Below are 20909 nucleotides of genomic sequence, written 5' to 3'. Positions count from 1 at the left end.
CATCTCTTAAACAAACTGAAAAGTCTCAGATGCAGAATTCACAATTATAATAAAAATTAAAATGGTAAATAGTTATTTAAATCTGAAACTTTTCTTGTTGAAAGTTCTTTCTGGTACATCCTTAATCTGCGACTTTTACAATTTATAAGACAGCAAACGACGAATATAGAAAACAAAAAGGACTCTACTATATGCAGTCACAGATTAATCGTAGTTTTTTGGCTCGCTGAACATAAACATGACATCAGAACCGACCCATAGAGAACGTAGTGCCCAAGATCACTGCTATGCACGCCCCGGGCACCAGATGCTCCGGAGGTCGGTTCTAATAATGTATTTTTCTTGTTCAGCGACTCCAAAAACCCCCGAGTAATCTGTTTACTTCAATTTAATAGCGAAAACTCTCGAAACTCCAGAAGATGACGTACCTTAGCAGTGACCCTGGTGTCCGTTCTGAGGAGGTGTTCATGTTCATCAACCCCAAAAACCTATGAGTAATCTATTTGCATCAATGTAGTTCGGAAAACCTTCTAAATTCAAGACGACGTGCCTTAGCAGTAACCCCTGGTCACCAGGTGCTCAGGGGTCGATTCTGATGAAGCATTCATGTTCAGCGATCCCAAATACACTCGAGAAACAAAATATGGCCCTTACTATAATGATTTTGACATGTTTATGCACTTTTGGATGCATTTTATGCAATGTAAATTCAATTATGCATTTTCACCCATTTTTCTATTGTAGACTTTTTTCCTAACGTCATCTCGAATACAAAAAGTTGCAAAAATGCCCTAGTCTTACAGTGATGGAAAGTACCCAACGAAATTAATTATACATAATTACTATCTTGTATTTATTCGTATAATAGTAAAAAACGTTCACCATTTATTTTAAATACAAAATAACCGCAGTGTTTATATAATTTAATCAGTGGAAAGAAAATAAAAAACAACTGAGATAGTGGATTATTTATATACAATATATGTAATAGAATTTTATTTTGAGTTAAGAAAAAGACCAAACTTATCTTGAAAGTGACTATTAATCAATCACCATAAATTATTATCTATCTAAAAGAATAAATATGAAATACCATAGTGTACCATTATTAGTTGTTTAACTGACGTACAAGAACGAAGTATAATATGTAAAGATAACTCGGGCACAGACGAAGAAATACTTTGATAAATATTTTCAATCATATTTTATTTATAGTATTGTAAATATTATAACTGTTGATTCCTGGGCTCCAAATTCCTATTAAGGTTTAACCCAAATCACTTAAGGGGGTAGGCGCAAAATATTGGTCCAATAAGTACTATTTAAATGCATTCATTTTTTTTTTTCGATTCCTGAGAAAACAAGACGTACGTTTTGCTGTTTTCACGCTACGTCTTATTGTACGTTTTGTGTGATAGGATTTGTCATCCGCTTATTCACAAAACGTACGAGTTGTCGTTCGTTTTTCATGACACACAAAACGTACAATAAAGGCCGCGTCTCACCATCAAATAATTTGACCAAACAGTTTGAGCAAACTCCGGAAGTACGTCAAAGTGACGTCACAATTGCAGTTTTTTTGATATTCTAAAAATCTGTGGTCTCACTATCAGTCTAGTTTGATCAAATTTTTTGTATTGAGTTGTCTAACTTGTTTGTACTTTATTTAAAATTAAAATTTTTCATTATTATCCACAATGAACACTCAGGATGTGACGTCACTAACTGTCACTTTCAGTTTGCTCAAACCAGTTTGATCAAATTTGTTGATGGTGGGACGCGGCCTTAAGATGTAGCGTGAAAATGACCTTTTTTAGTGCTATGGAGGTGCATAAATGTGACAACGTCCGTACAGTCCGTAGTCACTGTCATCTCACCACCGCCCGCTCTGCGGCCGTATAACATCCCTCATCAACAAGCCTGCTTATAAACGTGACCATCTGTTATATATAAAAGCTTCTTCTATGGGCTATATATTCGTTGCTAAAATAAGCATTTCTGGTTAGTACCAGAGGTGTACGACAAGGAAAAGCGAATGGTTGAATCTACGCCATTGACGGACTTGCCCTTTTACTGCAATTTTTTAATTCTCCAGTGCATTTTACGCAAATAACTTACTTTTTATTCGTAAAGATAAAGTCATTACTTTTTGAGATATTTGAAGGTAAAAATAAAGCGGCACGGTTATTTTGATTAATGTATCAATTATAATAACCTAGTGAGCCTAGTATTAGTAGATCTATCAAAATAAACCGGCTGCGGAGGCTAGGTCACTTAGAGAGAATGAGTGAGATGGATCCGTCGAAACACATTTATAAACAAAGACCGGGTGGCGAGAGGAGAAGAGGCACACCCAGAGCACGATTTAAGGACCAGGTGTAAGACGACTTACGAATATTAAGAGTACGAAATTGGAAAATCAAGGCTAAGGATACGAAGGAATGGAAGCTGATTCTGGAACAGGCCAAGACCACCCATGAGCTGTAGAGCCAATGATGATGATGATTAATTATATTGGTATTTTCGGGTCATGGGATTGCATTTATTACGCAAATAAAATAATTTTAATCGCTACTAACAAAAAACATAACGTAATCTCGGACAAAAAATCCCCACAAATTATTCCTGGACCAAAGATCCCCAGACAAAAAATCCCCACAAAAGAATTCCCAGACAAATAATCCATGGACAAAAAATCCACACAAAAAATTCCGGACAAATAATTCCCACAAATTTTTTTGGACAAAATATCCCCACTAAAAATTAAGGACCAAAAATTTCTTAAGAAATATTTGCTGTCGAATAAAGCAGAATAAAACCCTGCTTTAAAAGATAAAAACCTTATTTTGTAAAAAATAAAAACCTTATTTTGTAAAAGGTATATGTATTTAAAATCCCTAAAAAGGGCTGTATCACAAAACGTTTTCGGAATCAATATTCCATCATCAGTGTTATCACCTAAAATAAGTATAACTATAAGTAAAACAAACGTGAGGTTAAATTTTGACAAAGGTAAAAAAGTGAATAAATAGTTATACTTACAGGTTTACATGCTTTAATCCACCAAAATGTACGGGTAAAAACCCTTAAATTAATTTTAAACAGTTGGGGTTACATTATGTTATCTGATTTTGAAGGATGTTAAAAATATTTCCAGATTAACCCCTGGCATCACATGACATCAACCATATTGGTTGGAAAATTGTAGGTAGAACCTTACATGGAAGAGTTTAGGTGACAACTGATCGGAATGACCCCCGGAAGGATGTCATTACCAGACTGACACCGCACCTTGACAGAATCTAATATGTGTAGTTAATTCAGCCAAAAGAATATAAATTTTATGTTAATATTTAAATAATAACAGTAGTGAAAAATATTAACATAAAATTTATATTCTTTTGGCTGAATTAACTATGAACCACATTATGAACCTAGCGCTAACGGACATAGACGAGGGAATACTTATAAACGGAGAACGATTGAACAACATAAGATACGCTGATGATACTGTCATTTTTGCAGACAGTCTTGAAGGTCTGCAGACACTTGTCTCCAGGGTGGCAGAAGTAAGTAGCAGGTTTGGGCTTGATTTTAACATCAAAAAAACCAAATACATGGTTATAATCAAAAATAGGATACCACCTGGTCAATTACTAGTTAACCAACAACCTATAACACAAATCACCAACTTTTGTTATTTGGGTGCAAACTTAAATGAACAGTGGGACCAATCGACGGAAATTAAGATAAGGATCGAGAAGGCAAGATCAGCCTTCGTCAAAATGAAAAAAATCTTTAACAGCCACGATATAAAATTGGAAATAAAAATTCGTTTACTAAAGTGCTACGTATTCTCCGTTCTTTTAAATGGCGTGGAGTCATGGACCTTAACTGAAGCATCACTGAAGAGACTCAAAGCATTTGAGATGTGGTGCTATAGACGCATGTTGAGGATTTTCTGGATAGACAGAGTTACCAACGAAGAAGTTCTACATAGAATGGGTAAAGAACGCGAACTAGTCGTAACCATAAAACGTCGCAAACTGGAATACCTGGGCCATGTAATGCGCAATGAACAACGATATGACCTACTTCGGACCATACTTCAAGGTAAAGTGCATGGGAAAAGAGGTCCAGGACGAAGAAGAATATTCTGGCTGCATAACCTGCGAAAATGGTTTAACTTAACCACTACCGGACTTTTCAGGGCAGCAGTCAACAAAGTCAGAATAGCCATGTTAGTATCCAACATCCGTAACGGATAGGCACCATATGAAGAAGAAGAATTAACTACACATATTAGATTCTGTCAAGGTGCGGTGTCAGTCTGGTAATGACATCCTTCCGGGGGTCATTCCGATCAGTTGTCACCTAAACTCTGCCATGTAAGGTCTACCTACAATTTTTCAACCAATATGGTTGATGTCATGTGATGCCAGGGGTTAATCTGGAAATATTTTTAACATCCTTCAAAATCAGATAACATAATGTAACCCCAACTGTTTAAAATCAATTTAAGGGTTTTTACCCGTACATTTTGGTGGCTTAAACTTTAAAGCATGTAAACCTGTAAGTATAACTATCTATTCACTTTTTACCTTTGTCAAAATTTAACCTCACGTTTGTTTTACTTATAGAGTTATACTTATTTTAGGTGATAACACTGATGATGGAACATTGATTCCGAAAACGTTTTGTGATACAGCCCTTTTTAGGGATTTTAAATACATATACCTTTTACAAAATAAGGTTTTTATTTTTTGTGATTTATGGTATACAGCCAGTACAGAAATTTTTCCTTGTGATATTTTCTGCTTTAAAAGCTTTCAAAAGCTAATAAAGAAAATTATGGGCATTACTATTCGATATTCGGTTTTTAAAAAACGTTTTCGAGTACACGTGTGCATCTATAATAGTTATTTATGAAACAGTTCGTGAAGTATGCTTTTTACGAACGTACGCGATATTTAGAGCACGAGCGACAACGGAGCGAGTGCTATACATCGCGTAAGTTCGCAAAAAGTACTTCACGCACAGTTTCATACAATATTTTATCTACTCTTCGATAAACAAATAAAAAAACTGTAACTCTTCATCACTGGAATTGATTTCTATTCTACAATTTTTAGAACTTTGACATTTAAAAATCCTAACTACTTTCAAACCACAAAACTGTCAAAAATTTTGTTGTAAGTCATTGCTCATATTGTCATCACCACGACAACGCGAAAGTTAAGGATATTTGATTATATGAAAGTGTGCCAAAAACCCCATTGAAAGTGTGCGAAAAACTAAATCACATTTAAAATACATTGTTACTTCACGCACACTTTAAACCCTTCACGCACTGCTATCTATAATGACAGTTTTCACAGACTAAAAACTGATATGACATAGAGTAGATAAAAAAAAATTGCGCTATTGCGAATGTTTAGCGTTGTTATGAAAACGCAGACCACAGGTTTTTGACATAGCTTTTGAAGCAGGTTTTTGAAATGTTCCGTGCATTGAATTGAAACTAATGACTAAATATTTTTGACGTTAAATTTACAAAAAGGAACAGGTTTTTTGCATTACAATCAAAATTATCGTTTTCACAAAATCTGCAGTTATCACGAATAGGCAATGATTTGAACAGAGTTATTCAAAGCAGTGTGAGCAAAATATTTAAGCGAATAATTACAACATGATTTCCACAGCCGTAGCTCATTCCCCAAAGGTTTTCACGAATTTTGAAAAAAATCACTCTCTTTTGTCATATAAAATTTGAAGTGTTCGGCTTGAAACTGGAGTTGGAATTCGAAATTTGGTAATCGAAATTACAATTCATGCCTTAATTCCATCCAATGGCACTACAGCCCAAGTCGAGCCTTAGCCTCCTTCAACAAGCTTCTCCAATCATTTCGATTTACCGTTGTTCTTTTCCATGAACACGTTCCCAGGAAGTTCCTGGCATCCTCATCGACTTCGTCTTCCCATCTCTTTTTAGTTCTTCCAACAGGTCTTTCTCCCTGCATTCTTGAATTTTGCAATTTTCTGGGGATTCTATTCTCATGCATGCGGAACACGTGCCCTCCCCACCGTAATCTCTGCAGTTTAGTGTATTGTGCTAGAGGTGGTTCGCTATATTTCTCTATTATACCTAATTCGCCAGTTGTTATTTTCACTTATTGGGCCCAGTATCCTACGTAATATTTTTCTTTCAAACACAATATGGCAGATTTATGTGTCACCACTAATGTTTCAAAGCCATAACTTACTATGGGCCTAATTATTGTTTTATAGACCCGGAGTTTTGTTTTCCGATGTACGTCTCGCGATTTGAATATGTGGTCCATCGCGAAATAGGCTTTATTTGCCAGCACAAGCCTTCTATTTATTTCCGGTTCTTCTTCATTGCTTGCGACCATATCCATTCCTAGGTACGTGAATCTATTCACATGTTCTATATCGTCAATAAAGTGTTGTTGCGCCGGTCTATTTGATCTGGTTTGTATGAGTAGTTTTGTTTTATTTGTATTTAATGCTAGCCCTACTGCTTATGTACTCTGTTTCAACTCGACGTCGGTTTCTTCCGCTGCATTCATTGTTCTGCTCATTATGTTTATATCATCTGCGTATGCTGCTAATTGGGTAGATTTGTTTGTAAGTATGTTATTTCCGCTCACCGTCAACCGTCTAATTACATATTCAAGAACAAGATTAAAAAGCGTTGGAGCCAGTCCGTCGCCTTGTTTCAGTCCTTGCGTTATCGTAAACGCATCAGTGATCTGTCCTTGAATACATACCTGTGCTTCTGTTTCTGTCATTGTCATTTGCACTAGTCGTATTAATTTTGATGGTATGCCAAATTCTTCCAATATATTAGGTAGAATTGTTCTATCTATTGAATCACAGGCTTGTTTAAAATCTACAAAGAGATTGTAAACGTCCATGTCATATTCCCCTGCTTTGGCTAGTATTTGTTTAACTGTAAATAGTTGGTCAATGGTAGATCTATTTTGCCTAAACCCTGCTTGATATTCCCCGATGATTTTTTTCCGTGAGAGGTTGAACTCTTCGATTAAGGATGTTTGTGAATATTTTATATCCCGAACGAAGTGCCTTAATTGCTAATCATTATTTTCGTGCCGAAAAGCGGTTTCCTGGCGATTGCTATACCTACTCTCATGCACCGAGGCTCAAAAATATTTGCGTCGATTGCGTTCACGGGAAAACTTTCGAGAACTATTTGGCAGCAAATATTTCTTGGGGATTTTTTGTCTAGAATTTTTTGGGGGGATATTTTGTCCAAAGAAATTTGTGGGGATTATTTGTCCGGAATTTTTTGCGGGGATATTTTGATCGGGAAACAGTTGTGAGGGATAGTGGGATAAATAGGTCCGGAACCCTTTTCTACAAGAAACACCAATGCCTGGCGTATGTTGATGATGTGGTTCTTATTGCACCAAGTGGAAAAGAACTGGCAAGTACGGCAAAAAAACCTGTTTCTAGCTAGCGCTAAGATCGGACTGAAAGTGAATATCAATAAATCCAAGTACATGGAAATTATGAGGAAAAAAGAAGGAAACAGCAGGGGACAGTTTAAGTTAGAGGTGAAGGATGGATCAGAAGTAGAATTTGAGAGGGTGGACGAGTATATCTGTAATTTTGGGTAGGTTAACTTATCGATCAGACATGTAAGAAAGAAACAGAAATCCAGTTAAGGCTGACCAAGAGTAATATATGCGCTGGGGCCATACTCTGGGCTAATTAGCAAAATACAAGGAAAAGTTATTTACCAGCAATTTTATTACTGGAATCGAATCTTGTGATTGTATATATTAATAATATAGGTATGCAAAGTCCGCAGATAGTGTGCTACTTTTTTATAAACAAAATGGCACCCGGAAATCGTGTTATTTTCAATTTTTGCTCTATAACTCCAAAGAATTTAACTTTACACCAAAGATATCCAAACAAAAATTCACCGTACCTAATTAAATTCTGCAATAAGACGTGTTTTCCCGATTTACTTCGACGAAAATTTTCCTCGGAAAGTGAGGGGGTTTCCAACAAAATCTTTAATTTTCAACTAAAATTTTAGATAAGTAATTGTTTATCAATAATTAAATAACTTGGTAATATAAAAGCTCTTTTCATATAGATTATAATTCCAGAAGCCGATGGAAATTGAATGAACAGTTTAGCAACAATTGAATTGTTAATTAAAAATGTACGGTAGCTATAATAACCACAACCACAATAAGTATGATACATAAGAATAACTATGATTTTTGTATAAAAAGCCACTGTACCTATCTAATGCACTTTACAGAATTGAAATTGGACTATTTAAGAGGCCTCAGGAATATTTTAAAATTATAAACAATTTTTTGGCTTATAAACAAATAGAATATACCGAGAAATATTAAGTTTAAATCGTGAAAACGGTATTGGAAAAAAAGCGACAGGGCGCTTAATTTAAAAGAAAAATCGTTTAATTGTGATGAGTGGTTCGTGAGATACAACCTGTCAAAGTTGACCGGCATTTACTTCAAAGATATAAACAATAGGATCATAATTTTTGAACCATCACCTTTTTATTTTTGTCCTCTTTCTCCACACCAATTTTCATATCTTTAAAATACTTATTACATATAATATTATCATAAAAACTATCGATATTACGAGTGAAAATTGACAAAAATAGCAAAATTCCAATCAAAAATTAGGTTGGAGGAAATGTAATCTTAAAGTTCAAAATCGGTATACGTTAAAAAATGCATTCTCTCGGCTTCCCATGGACCAATTTTCTTCATTCTTTTTTTGTTCCCAAGTAACTAGAGTAGAGCCATCTAACCAACGCATTATTAAATGTCGAACTTGCTTTTGTTTTGTTATTTAATTTTGATTAATTTATTTAAAAGAACAGAAAACTACATATTTTTTCCAGTTGTTTACTTTATTCAGATAAACTTACTGCAACCTTTTAACGTTAAAAATACAAATATTCTCATTTGAAAGCTGTATAATTATTTAAACAATCTGTATTTAAACAAATTTAAAAAGTTTGTTATAATAAATAAATTAATTTATTATAACAAAACAAAAGCAACTTTGACATTTAATAATGCATTAGTTAGATGGCTCTAATTTTTTCGAACCTAATTTTTGATTGGAATTTTGCTATTTTTGGCAATTTTCACTCGTAATATCGATAGTTTTTATAATACTAATATATGTTATGAGTAGGTACCTATTTTAAAGATATGAAAATTGGTGTGGAGAAAGAGCACCGAAATAAAAAGGTGATGGTTCGAAATTTATGATCCTATTGTTTATATCTTTGCCGTAAATGCCGGTCAACTTTGATCGGTTGTATCTCAGGAACCACTCATCACAACTAAACGTTTTTTCTTTTGCCGCTTTTTTTCCAATACCGTTTTCATGATTTAATTTAATTTAATATTTCCCGAGTTATTCTATTTGTTTATAAGCCAAAAAATTGTTTATAATTTTAAAATATTCCTGAGGCCGCTTAAATAGTCCAATTTTAATTCTGTAAAGTACATTAGATAGGTACAGTGTCTTTTTATACAAAAATCATAGTTATTCTTATGTATCGTAATTATTGTGGTTATAATAGCGACCGTAAATTTTTAATTAACATTTCAATTGTTGCTAAACTGTTCATTCAATTTCCATCAGCTTCTGGAATTATAATTTATACGAAAAGAGCTTTTATATTACCAAGTTATTTAATTATTGATAAACAATTACTTATCTAAAATTTTAGTTGAAAATTGAAGATTTTGTTGGAAAAACCCACATTTTCCGTGGAAAATTTTCGTCGAAGTAAATCGGGAAAAGCACGTCTCTATGCAGAATTTAATTACGGTGAATTTTTATTTGGATATTTTTGGTGTAAAGTTAAAATCTTTAAAGTTATAGAGCAAAAATTGAAAAAAACACGATTTTCGGGCGCCATTTTGTTTATAAAAAAAGTAGCACACTATCTGCGGACTTTGCATACCTATATTATTAATATATACAAACATAAGATTCGATTCCAGTAATAAAATTGCTGGTAAATAACTTTTCTCAAAAATGGCCTATTCTCCGATAATCCAAAGCCAAAGAAATATCACGTAATACAATAAGAGTACACAAAACGATTATTAGATACAGAATGCTATACGGGGTCGAAACGTGGATTATAAATAAACCATACAGAGTAGATTGGACGCCTGGGAAAGAAAAATATTTCGCAGAATATCTGGCGGAAAAGTAGTTAAAAGATAATGGAGAAGACTAACGAACGAAGAAGTGTACCAACTGTATGCTAACCAACTGATATCAAAAATAGTGAGAAAACGCAGACTAGAATGGCTCGGTCATCTAGAAAGAATGCAGGAAGGCAGACAAGTCAAGTCAAAAAAATGAATGTGTGTGTACTTTGTACGCACGTAAGAAGTTATACTTCTACTACATATTATGTGATTTTTAAGACAATACCAAAAATTTAAAAAAATAAAAGAATACAACGCACACAAACACATTGAAAAATGCCACAAAGAAAAAATGATTTCTGAACGATAATAATTGTTGGCAAAAATTTTAAATACGCATTTTCTGAAAAAAAAATATATAACAAATATACTTACAATCATAAAATGCATAAAAAAATAAAAACTTGCATCGGGACTCGAACCCGTGAATTTCTGGGTGCTTTGATTCGTAATCGAAGCCTAGACTCACTCGTCCAATTCCACATTATTTGTCATGTGGAAAAATAGGGTAACTGAACGTTTTACTGTTTGACAGTTGTTTTGAATATAATTAAATTATGTAGTTTAAATTTTGTGGAAGAAAATATTAAAATATAACAAAACAGTAAGAAAACAATATATTAGATGAAGATTGGTAGAACTTTTGTTGGTAATCAAATTAAGTATGTAAATCGAAGCATTACATACCTACTAGATAAATAAATCTACGCCAAAAAATCATAATTTAAAAATAAAAATCGGACCTAATTTGGGATTTCTCTCTAAAATCCCCATTCTTGAGAAAATAAATGTACAGTAGAGCGTCGATTATCCGAGCAAGCGTTAGTAATTGACGCTTAAAATATCTTCAATTTTCTTCAATATTGTATCCAAAAATAATTATGTTGTTGCAAAGACTGCACTTTTTTGTTTAGTTGCTAGTTGTCATTATCAAGATATAAATAAATATGTAGGTATATAAATATGGCTTTTATTCACTTGTGGATAAATATGTATGACTATAAATATGTATCAATATATTGTAGTTCGATTATCCGAACAAATCGGTTTTCCGAACACCTATGTCCCCCAATTAGTTCGGATAATCGACGCTCTACTGTATTTCAACCTAATCCAAATGTATAATTACAATATGATTATAATAAAAACTACTTACCAAATTAGAATGAGTTTTCCTTGTCCAAAATAGTCCAAAAGTCCAAAAATATAGGTATATGAAAACTATTTAAAAATGCAGTATAACCATTAACTAACTTTTGTTTGTTATTTCTTTCACACAAATTTTAAAACGCAACAACCATAAATAATCTAACTACAGCTGTGCCACAGCCGCCATATTGAATAATTTTTGACATGTCATTTGAACATCCAATCAGAACAAAGTTATAATGCGCATGCGCCGGGATCATAGGTTTTAACATATAAAAATTCACCCTCATATCGCCGGTAAAGAAGTATAACTTCAAAAAAAAAAGAGAGGAAGACCAAGAAGGAAATTGAGAGATGCAGTAATGGAAGATCTCAGTGATTTGGGCATCAGAGATTGGAAGCACACAGCTAATAACAGATGTGACGATAATATAATTTTATTGTCTAGAGTACGCCAATGAATTGAGTAAAACGTGTTTTTGTACCGTCTTGGGCTATATAAAAGTCGGATCGAAAAGCCTAGATGATTATTATTCTTGGAGCGTTGATCGAAGAATAATAAACAAGAGCGAGGTATAAGAGGTGAGTTTATGTAGGTAGTATTTCCCGACCATTTTCCGCTGTTGTTTTAGCGAGCTGAGCGGATCCGACAGTATTCCTCTTACCTATCCTTATAAGAGTGGTGATCGTATATCCCTAATATGTCTTTTCATGTGGCGAGCTGAGCGAGATTCCCTTGCTTCCCTTTCCTTATACATTCATGTCGTATTAATAAAAGCAATTCCTATTTCACGCGATCGTCAAAATCATTCATTTATGTACAAAATATCGTCACATCGGCCCGAATAGAAAGCTCGATGCGTAGATTATAAATATATTTTATTAACAAAATTAACGAGTAATTAAGGCTAATTATCTTATCTTTTGTATGTTTTCATTCCAAATAAAAATGTCTTAAAAAGCGAACTCTTTTCTTCGACTGATTTAGTTACCTGGAGCAACAACGCAACGACCGCGTTACATTTGGGATCGCTTCTTCTTTGTGAAGTGTTGTCTACCTCTATTTTACTCATGTTGCTTTGAATCGTTTCGTATTCTTCAGTCTAGCGTATAAGGTCTTTAACGGACGTGACATCTTTTTCCTTAATGTATAATTTGTAATTTGGGTGCATGTTTTTGTAAATTCGTTTTAATTCTTGTGTTTTGTCCATTTTGAGTACCTTCTGATTAGCGTTTGAAGCTCTAATAGAAAATCTTTAAACCGTTCGTTTGTTTTCTGCGTTCTCGTTCTGATTTGGTCTTCCAAATCGTCTAACCAGTTTGCTGATTTAAAAGCAAGGTTGAAATCCTCCGTAAAATTGTTCCAGTTTTCCCAGGAGTCGACGTTGCTTCGGAACCATAGTATCGCTTTATTCCCCCTAAATACTTCTGGTAGTGCTTTCAATAAAGCATCGTCTCGAATCCGGTAACAGCTTTTTAGTTCGTATAGCCTCTCCAAAAATTCTGTGGGGTCTTTGGATCCGTCAAAATGTAAGCCCCATTTTCTAACTGTGTCCATTATTTGACTATGTTCATTTTCCGATTGTGTATCGTCTGTTTCGGGATCCTTAGTTTCGATATTGGTAACTGTGCCGGTCTTTTTTGAGCGTAAGTGTAAGACCATTTTTTATCGAAGATCGGCTAATTTACCTCTCGTATCTAAGTTAAATTCTGCCAAACATTGTTCGGGCGCATTGCATTGTTGTAAATACTCGGGCGCCAATGTAACGCGGTCGTTGCGTTGTTGCTACAGGTAACTAAATCAGTCGAAGAAAAGAGTTCGCTTTTAAGACATTTTTATTTGGAATCAAAACATACAAAAGATAAGATAATTAGGCTTAACTACCCGTTAATTTCGTTAATAAAATATATTTATAATCTACGCATCGAGCTTTCTGTTCGGGCCGATGTGACGATATTTTGTACATGAATAAATGAATAGAAATTGCTTTTATTAATGCGACATGAATGTATAAGGAAAGGGAAGAAAGGGAATCTCGCTCAGCATGCCAGATGAAAATACATATTAGGGATATACGATCACCACTCGTATAAGGATAGGTACCCATATAGCACACAACGTCCGATGGACGTTCATATAACGTACATTTAAAGTCCAAACGTCCATGGACCAAAGCTGGACGTACTATGTACGTCCATTACGCGACGTCCATTGGACGTTTGATTTCGACGTACATTGGACATCCATTTGTGGTCCATGGAGATTTTACACAAAATGCGACTATTATTATGAGTAATTATATATAGCTTCTTGTTTTAATCAAAGCAATATTATTAGTAGAATACAAGAAGCTTCTAATAAATGTAGTCACATATTTTTTCATCATCGGATTAAAACACTGAACCACTAAAATTATTTTAATTAAACCTATATAATATTAGATGATGGCAAAACGATGGTAAACTTTTTCAGAATAACGGAGCTACATCGCGCATCGGTAATTATATAGAACTTACAATAATTAGACACTATCAATTTAAATCTTAAATGTGCATTTTGTAACTGTTAAATTTCCCTCCAAACTAAATGAGAATCTTCTTGACAAAGTTGTCGCTCTTCACGCTATCGGTCGTAAAAGGTAGTACTAGGCAGGTACTTTTAGGGGATTATCGCTGTAATTGTTGTGGAATACTGAAGGAGGATTTATTTATGATAATTCACAAAATGGCAAACTCGCTTGCAATATACAACCGTACTGACTCTAAGTTCTAAGAAATAATGTTTGGATGGAACAGAACAGAAATAAACCTCTTTTAATGTGCATGCATCATAGGGCGCCATTATCTGAATTTTGTCTTTATTAAGTTATTACATACAATATAATACATCCTGTGATATCTTTGTGTTTGCTGTTTATCGTGCAAGTGCAGTCGTGCATTAATGAAGTTCCTATAATAAAGTTATAATAAAGAGAAATAAAAAAGGTATTTTGTGTAATATTTTAAAGTATAAGTTTAGTATTATAGGAACTATTTCCTATACCTAAAGGCTTTTTGCTATGTATGTATTCAAAAAATTATGGACACTATAGATTGCTTTCTGAAAAGTGCCCTACAAAAATGTCCATAAGACGTACATTGAATGTACACTGAATGTACATAAAATGTAAACTGAAAGCTTCAACAACGTACACTGTACGTTTGTAGCGGACGTTCTATGGACGTCCAATTTTGTGAACTCTGGACGTTCGTTGGACGTCCATTGTACCTTAGCGGGACGTCCATTGGACGTTCCAATGTACACAGATGTACGTCCATTGGATGTCAATAAAACGTACTTGTGCTATCTGGGTAAAAGGATAGGTAAGAGGAAAACTGTCGGATTCGCTCAGCTCGCCAAAACGACAGCGGAAAATGGTCGGGAAATACTACCTACATAAACTCACCTCTTATACCTCGCTCTTGTTTATTATTCTTCGATCAACGCTCCAAGAATAATAATCAACTAGGCTTTTCGATCCAACTTTTATATCTCCAAGACGGTACAAAAACACGTTTTACTTAATTCATTGGCGTACTCTGGACGATAAAATTATATTATCGTCACACAGAACACGATGGAAACTATCCATCCACCAATGGGCCATACATTTTGTCCGGGGATTATTTTTGAGGATTTTTTGTGGGGATTTCTTGTCTGGGGATTTTTTGTCCAAGAATAATTTGTGAGGATTTTTTGTTCGGGATTATTTGTTGTCAGGGAATTATTTTTTTGTCCTAACCACAATGTTATTTATTGAAATTTCTTGAAACGAATAGAAGAGACTGATCAAGACGAGACGATGTATCCTTTAATTTAATACTACCCTGATTTCATGAACACTCCACAAGAGTGTGAAATACCAAAAACACATACGAGTGTTATTAAACATGTTTGGAAAATAGGTACTAAATTCCAATCTTACATTTCTTAACTATAATTTATGTTTAAATATCTACTAAGATTTTCTTATTTGTTTTAGTTGATTTACTAGCAACAACTGGAGATTTAACGCTATCATGGACCTCCCCGATATATCCAAAACTATACTCCAACAGTACAGCTATAAACCCGTTAAGTAGGAAGATAACAAGGAACGAAGATGCCTGGTTGGGATCTCTTCTAAATTTTGGAGCGATTATTGGTCCGATACCGTTTGGATATATTTCGCAATGTTATGGGAGAAAAATCGGATTACTAGCTATAGCTGTTCCCCATATTATGTCATTTTTTATATTTGCATTTGCCGAAAGTATACAGTTGTTCTACGTGGCAAGATTTATAGGCGGTGTAGCACTTGGAGGAGGTTATTGTTTATATGTTATATACATAGCCGAGATAGCAAAAGATTCGAATAGAGGCAAAATGTCTCTAACTATAAGTATTTTTTGTGCTATAGGAAATTTTCTTCCTTTTGTAATAGGTCCTTTTACATCAATATTTGTATTTAATGTTAGTTTAGTTTGTATACCGATTACTTTTCTAATTTTATTTTCACTTGTTGCTCCCGAGAGTCCGTATTACCTTGTCGGAGTAAAAAAAGACAAGGAGGCTGAAAAGTCACTAATGTACTTAAGATCAACTGATCGAAATGGTGTTGCCGAAGAACTAAACTACATAAAATCTTTTGTTAGAATGGATGATCAGGGTCGTTTATCCGATATATTTAAAAACAAGACTTTGAGAAAATCATTTCTTATATGTTTGATTCTAATAGCTTCACAGGATTTGTCAGGATTTTGTGCCATTACCTATCACTTACAAACCATTTTCGAGGCAACTGGAACAATACTGCAGCCAGAATTTTCTGCTATAATTGTAGGGGTAGCAATGTTAATATCGAGCTTTATAGCTCCTTGCGTGGTAGATAAAGTAGGTAGAAAACCACTCATTTTAATATCATGTATTGGTATGTTCATTGCATTAAATTTACTAGCAGCATTCTTTTACCTACATGACAGACATATCAGTACCAAATCCATATACTGGCTACCTATTCTAAGTCTGATGTTGTACATAGTATTCTTTAATGTTGGTATTTGTACAGTACCGTGGGTTTTGATGTCTGAACTCTTCCCTAACAACATGAAGCAAATGACTACGGCCATTGCCGGCAGTTTTGGTTGGATAACATCTTTTATAGTAACCAAAAGTTTTCATGACATGAATAGTACTATAGGGAGATGTGGCACCTTTTGGTTTTTCTCTTCTATGTGCTTAATGTGTGCACTTGTTAGTGCCCTATATTTGCCCGAGACAAAAGGCAAAAGTTTTAGTCAAATACAGAAAATGCTTTCGGCGTCAACGGAAATTAGTTAGGAACAAAACTGTTTTTATGTTTTTATGTAAGTACTAAGTACCAGCGACATGCTAAATTTAACATGTTTGTTTAAGAACATGTAGGTATTCAGGTCCAGTTTCAGAGATGTTTTATACAAGAATAAGTATCTACAACTTTGAAATATCTCTAAATTTGTTAATGGGTGATTCGCCAAAATAGATGGCAATTTCGAGGTAGAGAAATTTAATTTAAAACATGGTTTAGAATTAGTTCATTTTTAAATATTTTTTATAAAATGAGCTATTCAACTTACCCATGATACCAGCAGAGATCATTTTTAAATATTTTCCGAAAAACGGAAATGTTGTGACTTCCGAGTTGACTATAAGTGTCCACGGTGTTGACGTAATTCTCTGTTAATTAAAATTTATGATCGTAACAATTAAATAAAAATTGGTATGTAATAAAACTATACAAAACACTTCCATTTTGATAAAAGCTACTACAGAAAAACATGAAAAATAGGCAAAATATCAATTGCGTCGGAGTTGATTTAGACCGGCCTTCGTGTCGACAAAACTTTCCAATATGTAGCCGTGTCTTCTCCGTTAAACTTCAAAAATCTAATCTGCTTTTGAACATAATCTTGGCATTTCCTTTCTATACATTCTTCTGTCTTTTCTCCATTTTCTCCATGTCAACATAATGATTTGTTATCCGCTTCCACACAGTCATGAGCTCCATGTTTTCACATAATGTGCCTACATAGACAGATGTCTCTTTTATCAACATTAGAGAAGACTACCCAAAATGGTATATTCTTAGAGAAATAAGCATAGCTGCATAAAATATTACTTTCTTTCATAAAATCTTTATTTAACAATTTTGGGGGCTTTCGCCTTCATTTTTCCGTCGTACTCCAGTGTATACGAGCCATTTTCTATAAAAAGAAGATAATTACCAAACCGACCGAAACATCTTGAGAGCTTACCCAGTAATCCTTTTCCTATATCAGACTAAATTTAAATTGTATTTTTTTAGTTTAAGAATGACCACTCACACACTTTCAACAACTCTGAGGCACGTTCGTCAACTCCGAGGCACGACTGGGTTCGGAGTTGATTGCTTGGGTGTTGATGATTCCATACATTTTTTAATTCTACTTTCTACAAATATTAAAAATAATTCTGCTTTATTCATCGTGTGTCAAAAAAACTTTATAGCGCATACATAGAAGAAAAACATATTAAAAAATTAGCAAAATTAGGCTTTTACGAAGGCTTCGGTGTTGACTGTATAAAAACATACGCTTAGCTTAAGCCACGTTGAAAAATTTTCTATCGCTTAACGATATTATGTTCGTCCACTTTCTTCCACAATTTGGGTTAGACTGAAGCGTTCCTCTCTTGTCAAGCTGCCTGTCATACAGTATAGTGCAGTTTTGCCTATATTTTCATATATTTTCATGAGGCCTCGGTGTTGATGCACAAAGTTGGTTACAGTTTTTAGTAGTAGATTTTTATGGTTTAATTTTAAAAATGAAAGTTATTAATTGGACAGTTTTAAAGTACATTGGGTTTTTAATTAACTATTGATAAAATAATCTGCACTTTTGTAAGTTTTCAGTGTGTAATACTATAAAACAGATCAAAAAACAAGGTGGGTTACAGCCTCGGAGTTGATATTTTGACATTAAAATTGCATAAAATGCTTGTGAAAATACTTTTTTTTTAATTACTGTTAAGTGGCGTACATTCATCTATTGTATAACTTAACTTTGGCAACACAATTTGAAACACAGTATGTAAAGGACTTAAGAAAAAAGCGAGTTACACAATATGCCGCTTATTTTGGCGAACCACCCTAATATAACCTATACGAAAGATGTAGCTGTGATTTGTATGTATCTAATATCTAATATTTTTAAATACGAAACTGAAACCAATACAAAACATCTAAAGATAAGAACATTCCCATTTTGCACACTGTATAAATATTTGTTTTAAAACAATGTTTATGTAACTATTTACACAAAGAAGTTTCATACACAAGTCACACGACAGAAGTCATAACGTTCCATGACGTCTTCCGATTCCCAATCGCTTGTTCTCTATCGTAACAGATGTCTTCGTTCAAGCCTCTTTCTCTAATTTCCCTATGAATTCCCTCTATCCAGTGTTTCCTAGGTCTTCCTTTTTTCTGCCGTCCTTTTAGTGTCCATCGTAGTACTTGCTTGGGTAATCTGTTGTCTTCTATACGTTGTACGTGGCCAAACCATCTTAGTTGCTTTGTTTTTATATCGTCAATTATAGTAGGTATGTTTTACATCAATTATCTCCAATATTCTTGTATTTCTGATTTTATCTATTCTTGATATATCTAGAAGTCTATTTCAGTTGTTCTGAGCATATTTTCGGATTTTTCTTAAGTGGCCGAACTTCGCTGCTATATGTTGTAATGCTCTTAACAATGCTGTTATAGATGTTACGTTTATTTTCTTTGGAAAGCACTTTGGTCCCATAGGATTGTGTTCAATAATGTGATAACTTTCCTTCCTTGTGTGCACCTTTCTTGGATATTCTTGTCCAGTGTTTGGTCTTTGATATTGTGTAATTTTAAGTCGCAAGTATTAATATTTCTGACAGTGATTAATAGTTATTTCATTTTCCAACGCTAGATCCTGCTGAATCCTTCCGACGCACATATATTCCGTTTTTTCTTTTGGTATGCACTTCTAAACCCCAGTTCCGGTACTCCTTTGATAACTTTTCTAATATAATGTTAAACAACATACAGAACAATACAGGGTGATTGATTAGTAGGGTAAAGCTCAATAGCTCCGCTATAGTAATAGATAGCAATAAAAGTTAATAACAAAAATTTTAGCCACCTTTGAGCTTCACATTACAAAATTAGTTAGAATGTTACAGGGTGTTCGATAACACAGTGGCAGACCTAACTTATGTTTTTTTAAATGGAACACCCTATATTTTATTTTATACTCAAAATCCTGTTAACTTATCCATCACAAAAATATAAAGGTTTGTAATGTTATACAGGGTATTTACAAAGTTATAACTAATTTTTTATGAAAATCGTAACAAGTTCAACTCCCTGTATAAATAAAAATAAGCACAACAGCAATAGTTTATTAATGCCATATTTTTTTATTTATTGTCAAAATTTTTAAGAATTATTTATATTGCTAATTTTTTTTATATCAAATACAGGGTGAGTAAAAACGCAAGTACCTACATTATTTTCTCAGTAATGTTAAAGGGAACCCCCTGTATTTTATATCATTATTGAAAAGTAACATTAACGTACTTTAATTTTTATATAACATTCCCTATGCCCAAATTTATTAGTTTTTGAGATATTTTCATTTTTCAGAGAAAATTATTTTAGGCGTTTAAATTTATCTAAATTTTAAGTAAGCCATGACTGAATTGACAATTGAAGATTACCGATTATCAATCCGGTAATCAATGTAACACTGTAGCAAATAAAGAAATAAAAATAATTTATTAGTAATACATTTTACAAACAAAAACACAACCACTACATGTAACATTTTTCAAACAATTAAAAACTATCTTTTTATGTAAATGCAACAAATAAACAAAGAACATTAGTAATTTTACAAAAAAACACACAAACACAAAATACAATATTTTGTGAAGACAATTAAACACTACTTTTGTATGTAAATGTAACAAATAAAGAACGAAACATAATTTATCGGTAATACATTTTGCAAAAAAACAAGTTTGAAAAAATTAGAAGCTACTTTTAATAAAATATTTTTAATATTTAATTACATAAGGTGTTCAAAATTATCTCACTAACACATTTATGTACGCCTAAAAACGATCATTGAATGAGCTACTTACTCTACGGAGCATTTGTAAATTAACACATCGAAATACACTTTGTATTCTATTTTTCATCCCATCCCTTGTTGTTGGAGGTATTTTATAAACTTCATTATTGACGTAACCCCAAAAAAATCAGTCCAGTTTATTAAATTCTGGTGATTTGGGTGGCCACGCTACTGGTCCATTGAAAAATGAAAATATCTCGAAAACTAATAAATTTAGACATAGGAAATGTTATCTAAAAATAAAAGTACGGTAATGGTACTTTTCAATAGTGATATAAAATA

The 20909-nt window shown here is 33.5% G+C and overlaps 1 protein-coding gene across 1 annotated transcript in view; it reads left to right on the top strand.

The window, feature by feature from the left end:
• LOC114339228 (facilitated trehalose transporter Tret1-like) overlaps window positions 1–20481 on the top strand; it is a 52704-nt gene extending 32223 nt beyond the window's left edge. The window contains exon 2 of the mRNA XM_028289848.2: window positions 15446–20481. Coding sequence (XP_028145649.2) covers window positions 15446–16782 — 1337 coding nt within the window. The 3' untranslated portion in view covers window positions 16783–20481. The remainder of the gene's footprint in view (window positions 1–15445) is intronic.
• Window positions 20482–20909: the final 428 nt, after the last annotated feature.

This window comes from Diabrotica virgifera, chromosome 5 (assembly GCF_917563875.1).
Source record: "Diabrotica virgifera virgifera chromosome 5, PGI_DIABVI_V3a".
NCBI lineage: Eukaryota > Metazoa > Arthropoda > Insecta > Coleoptera > Chrysomelidae > Diabrotica > Diabrotica virgifera.
This window is presented reverse-complemented; position numbering and strand designations above follow the sequence as displayed.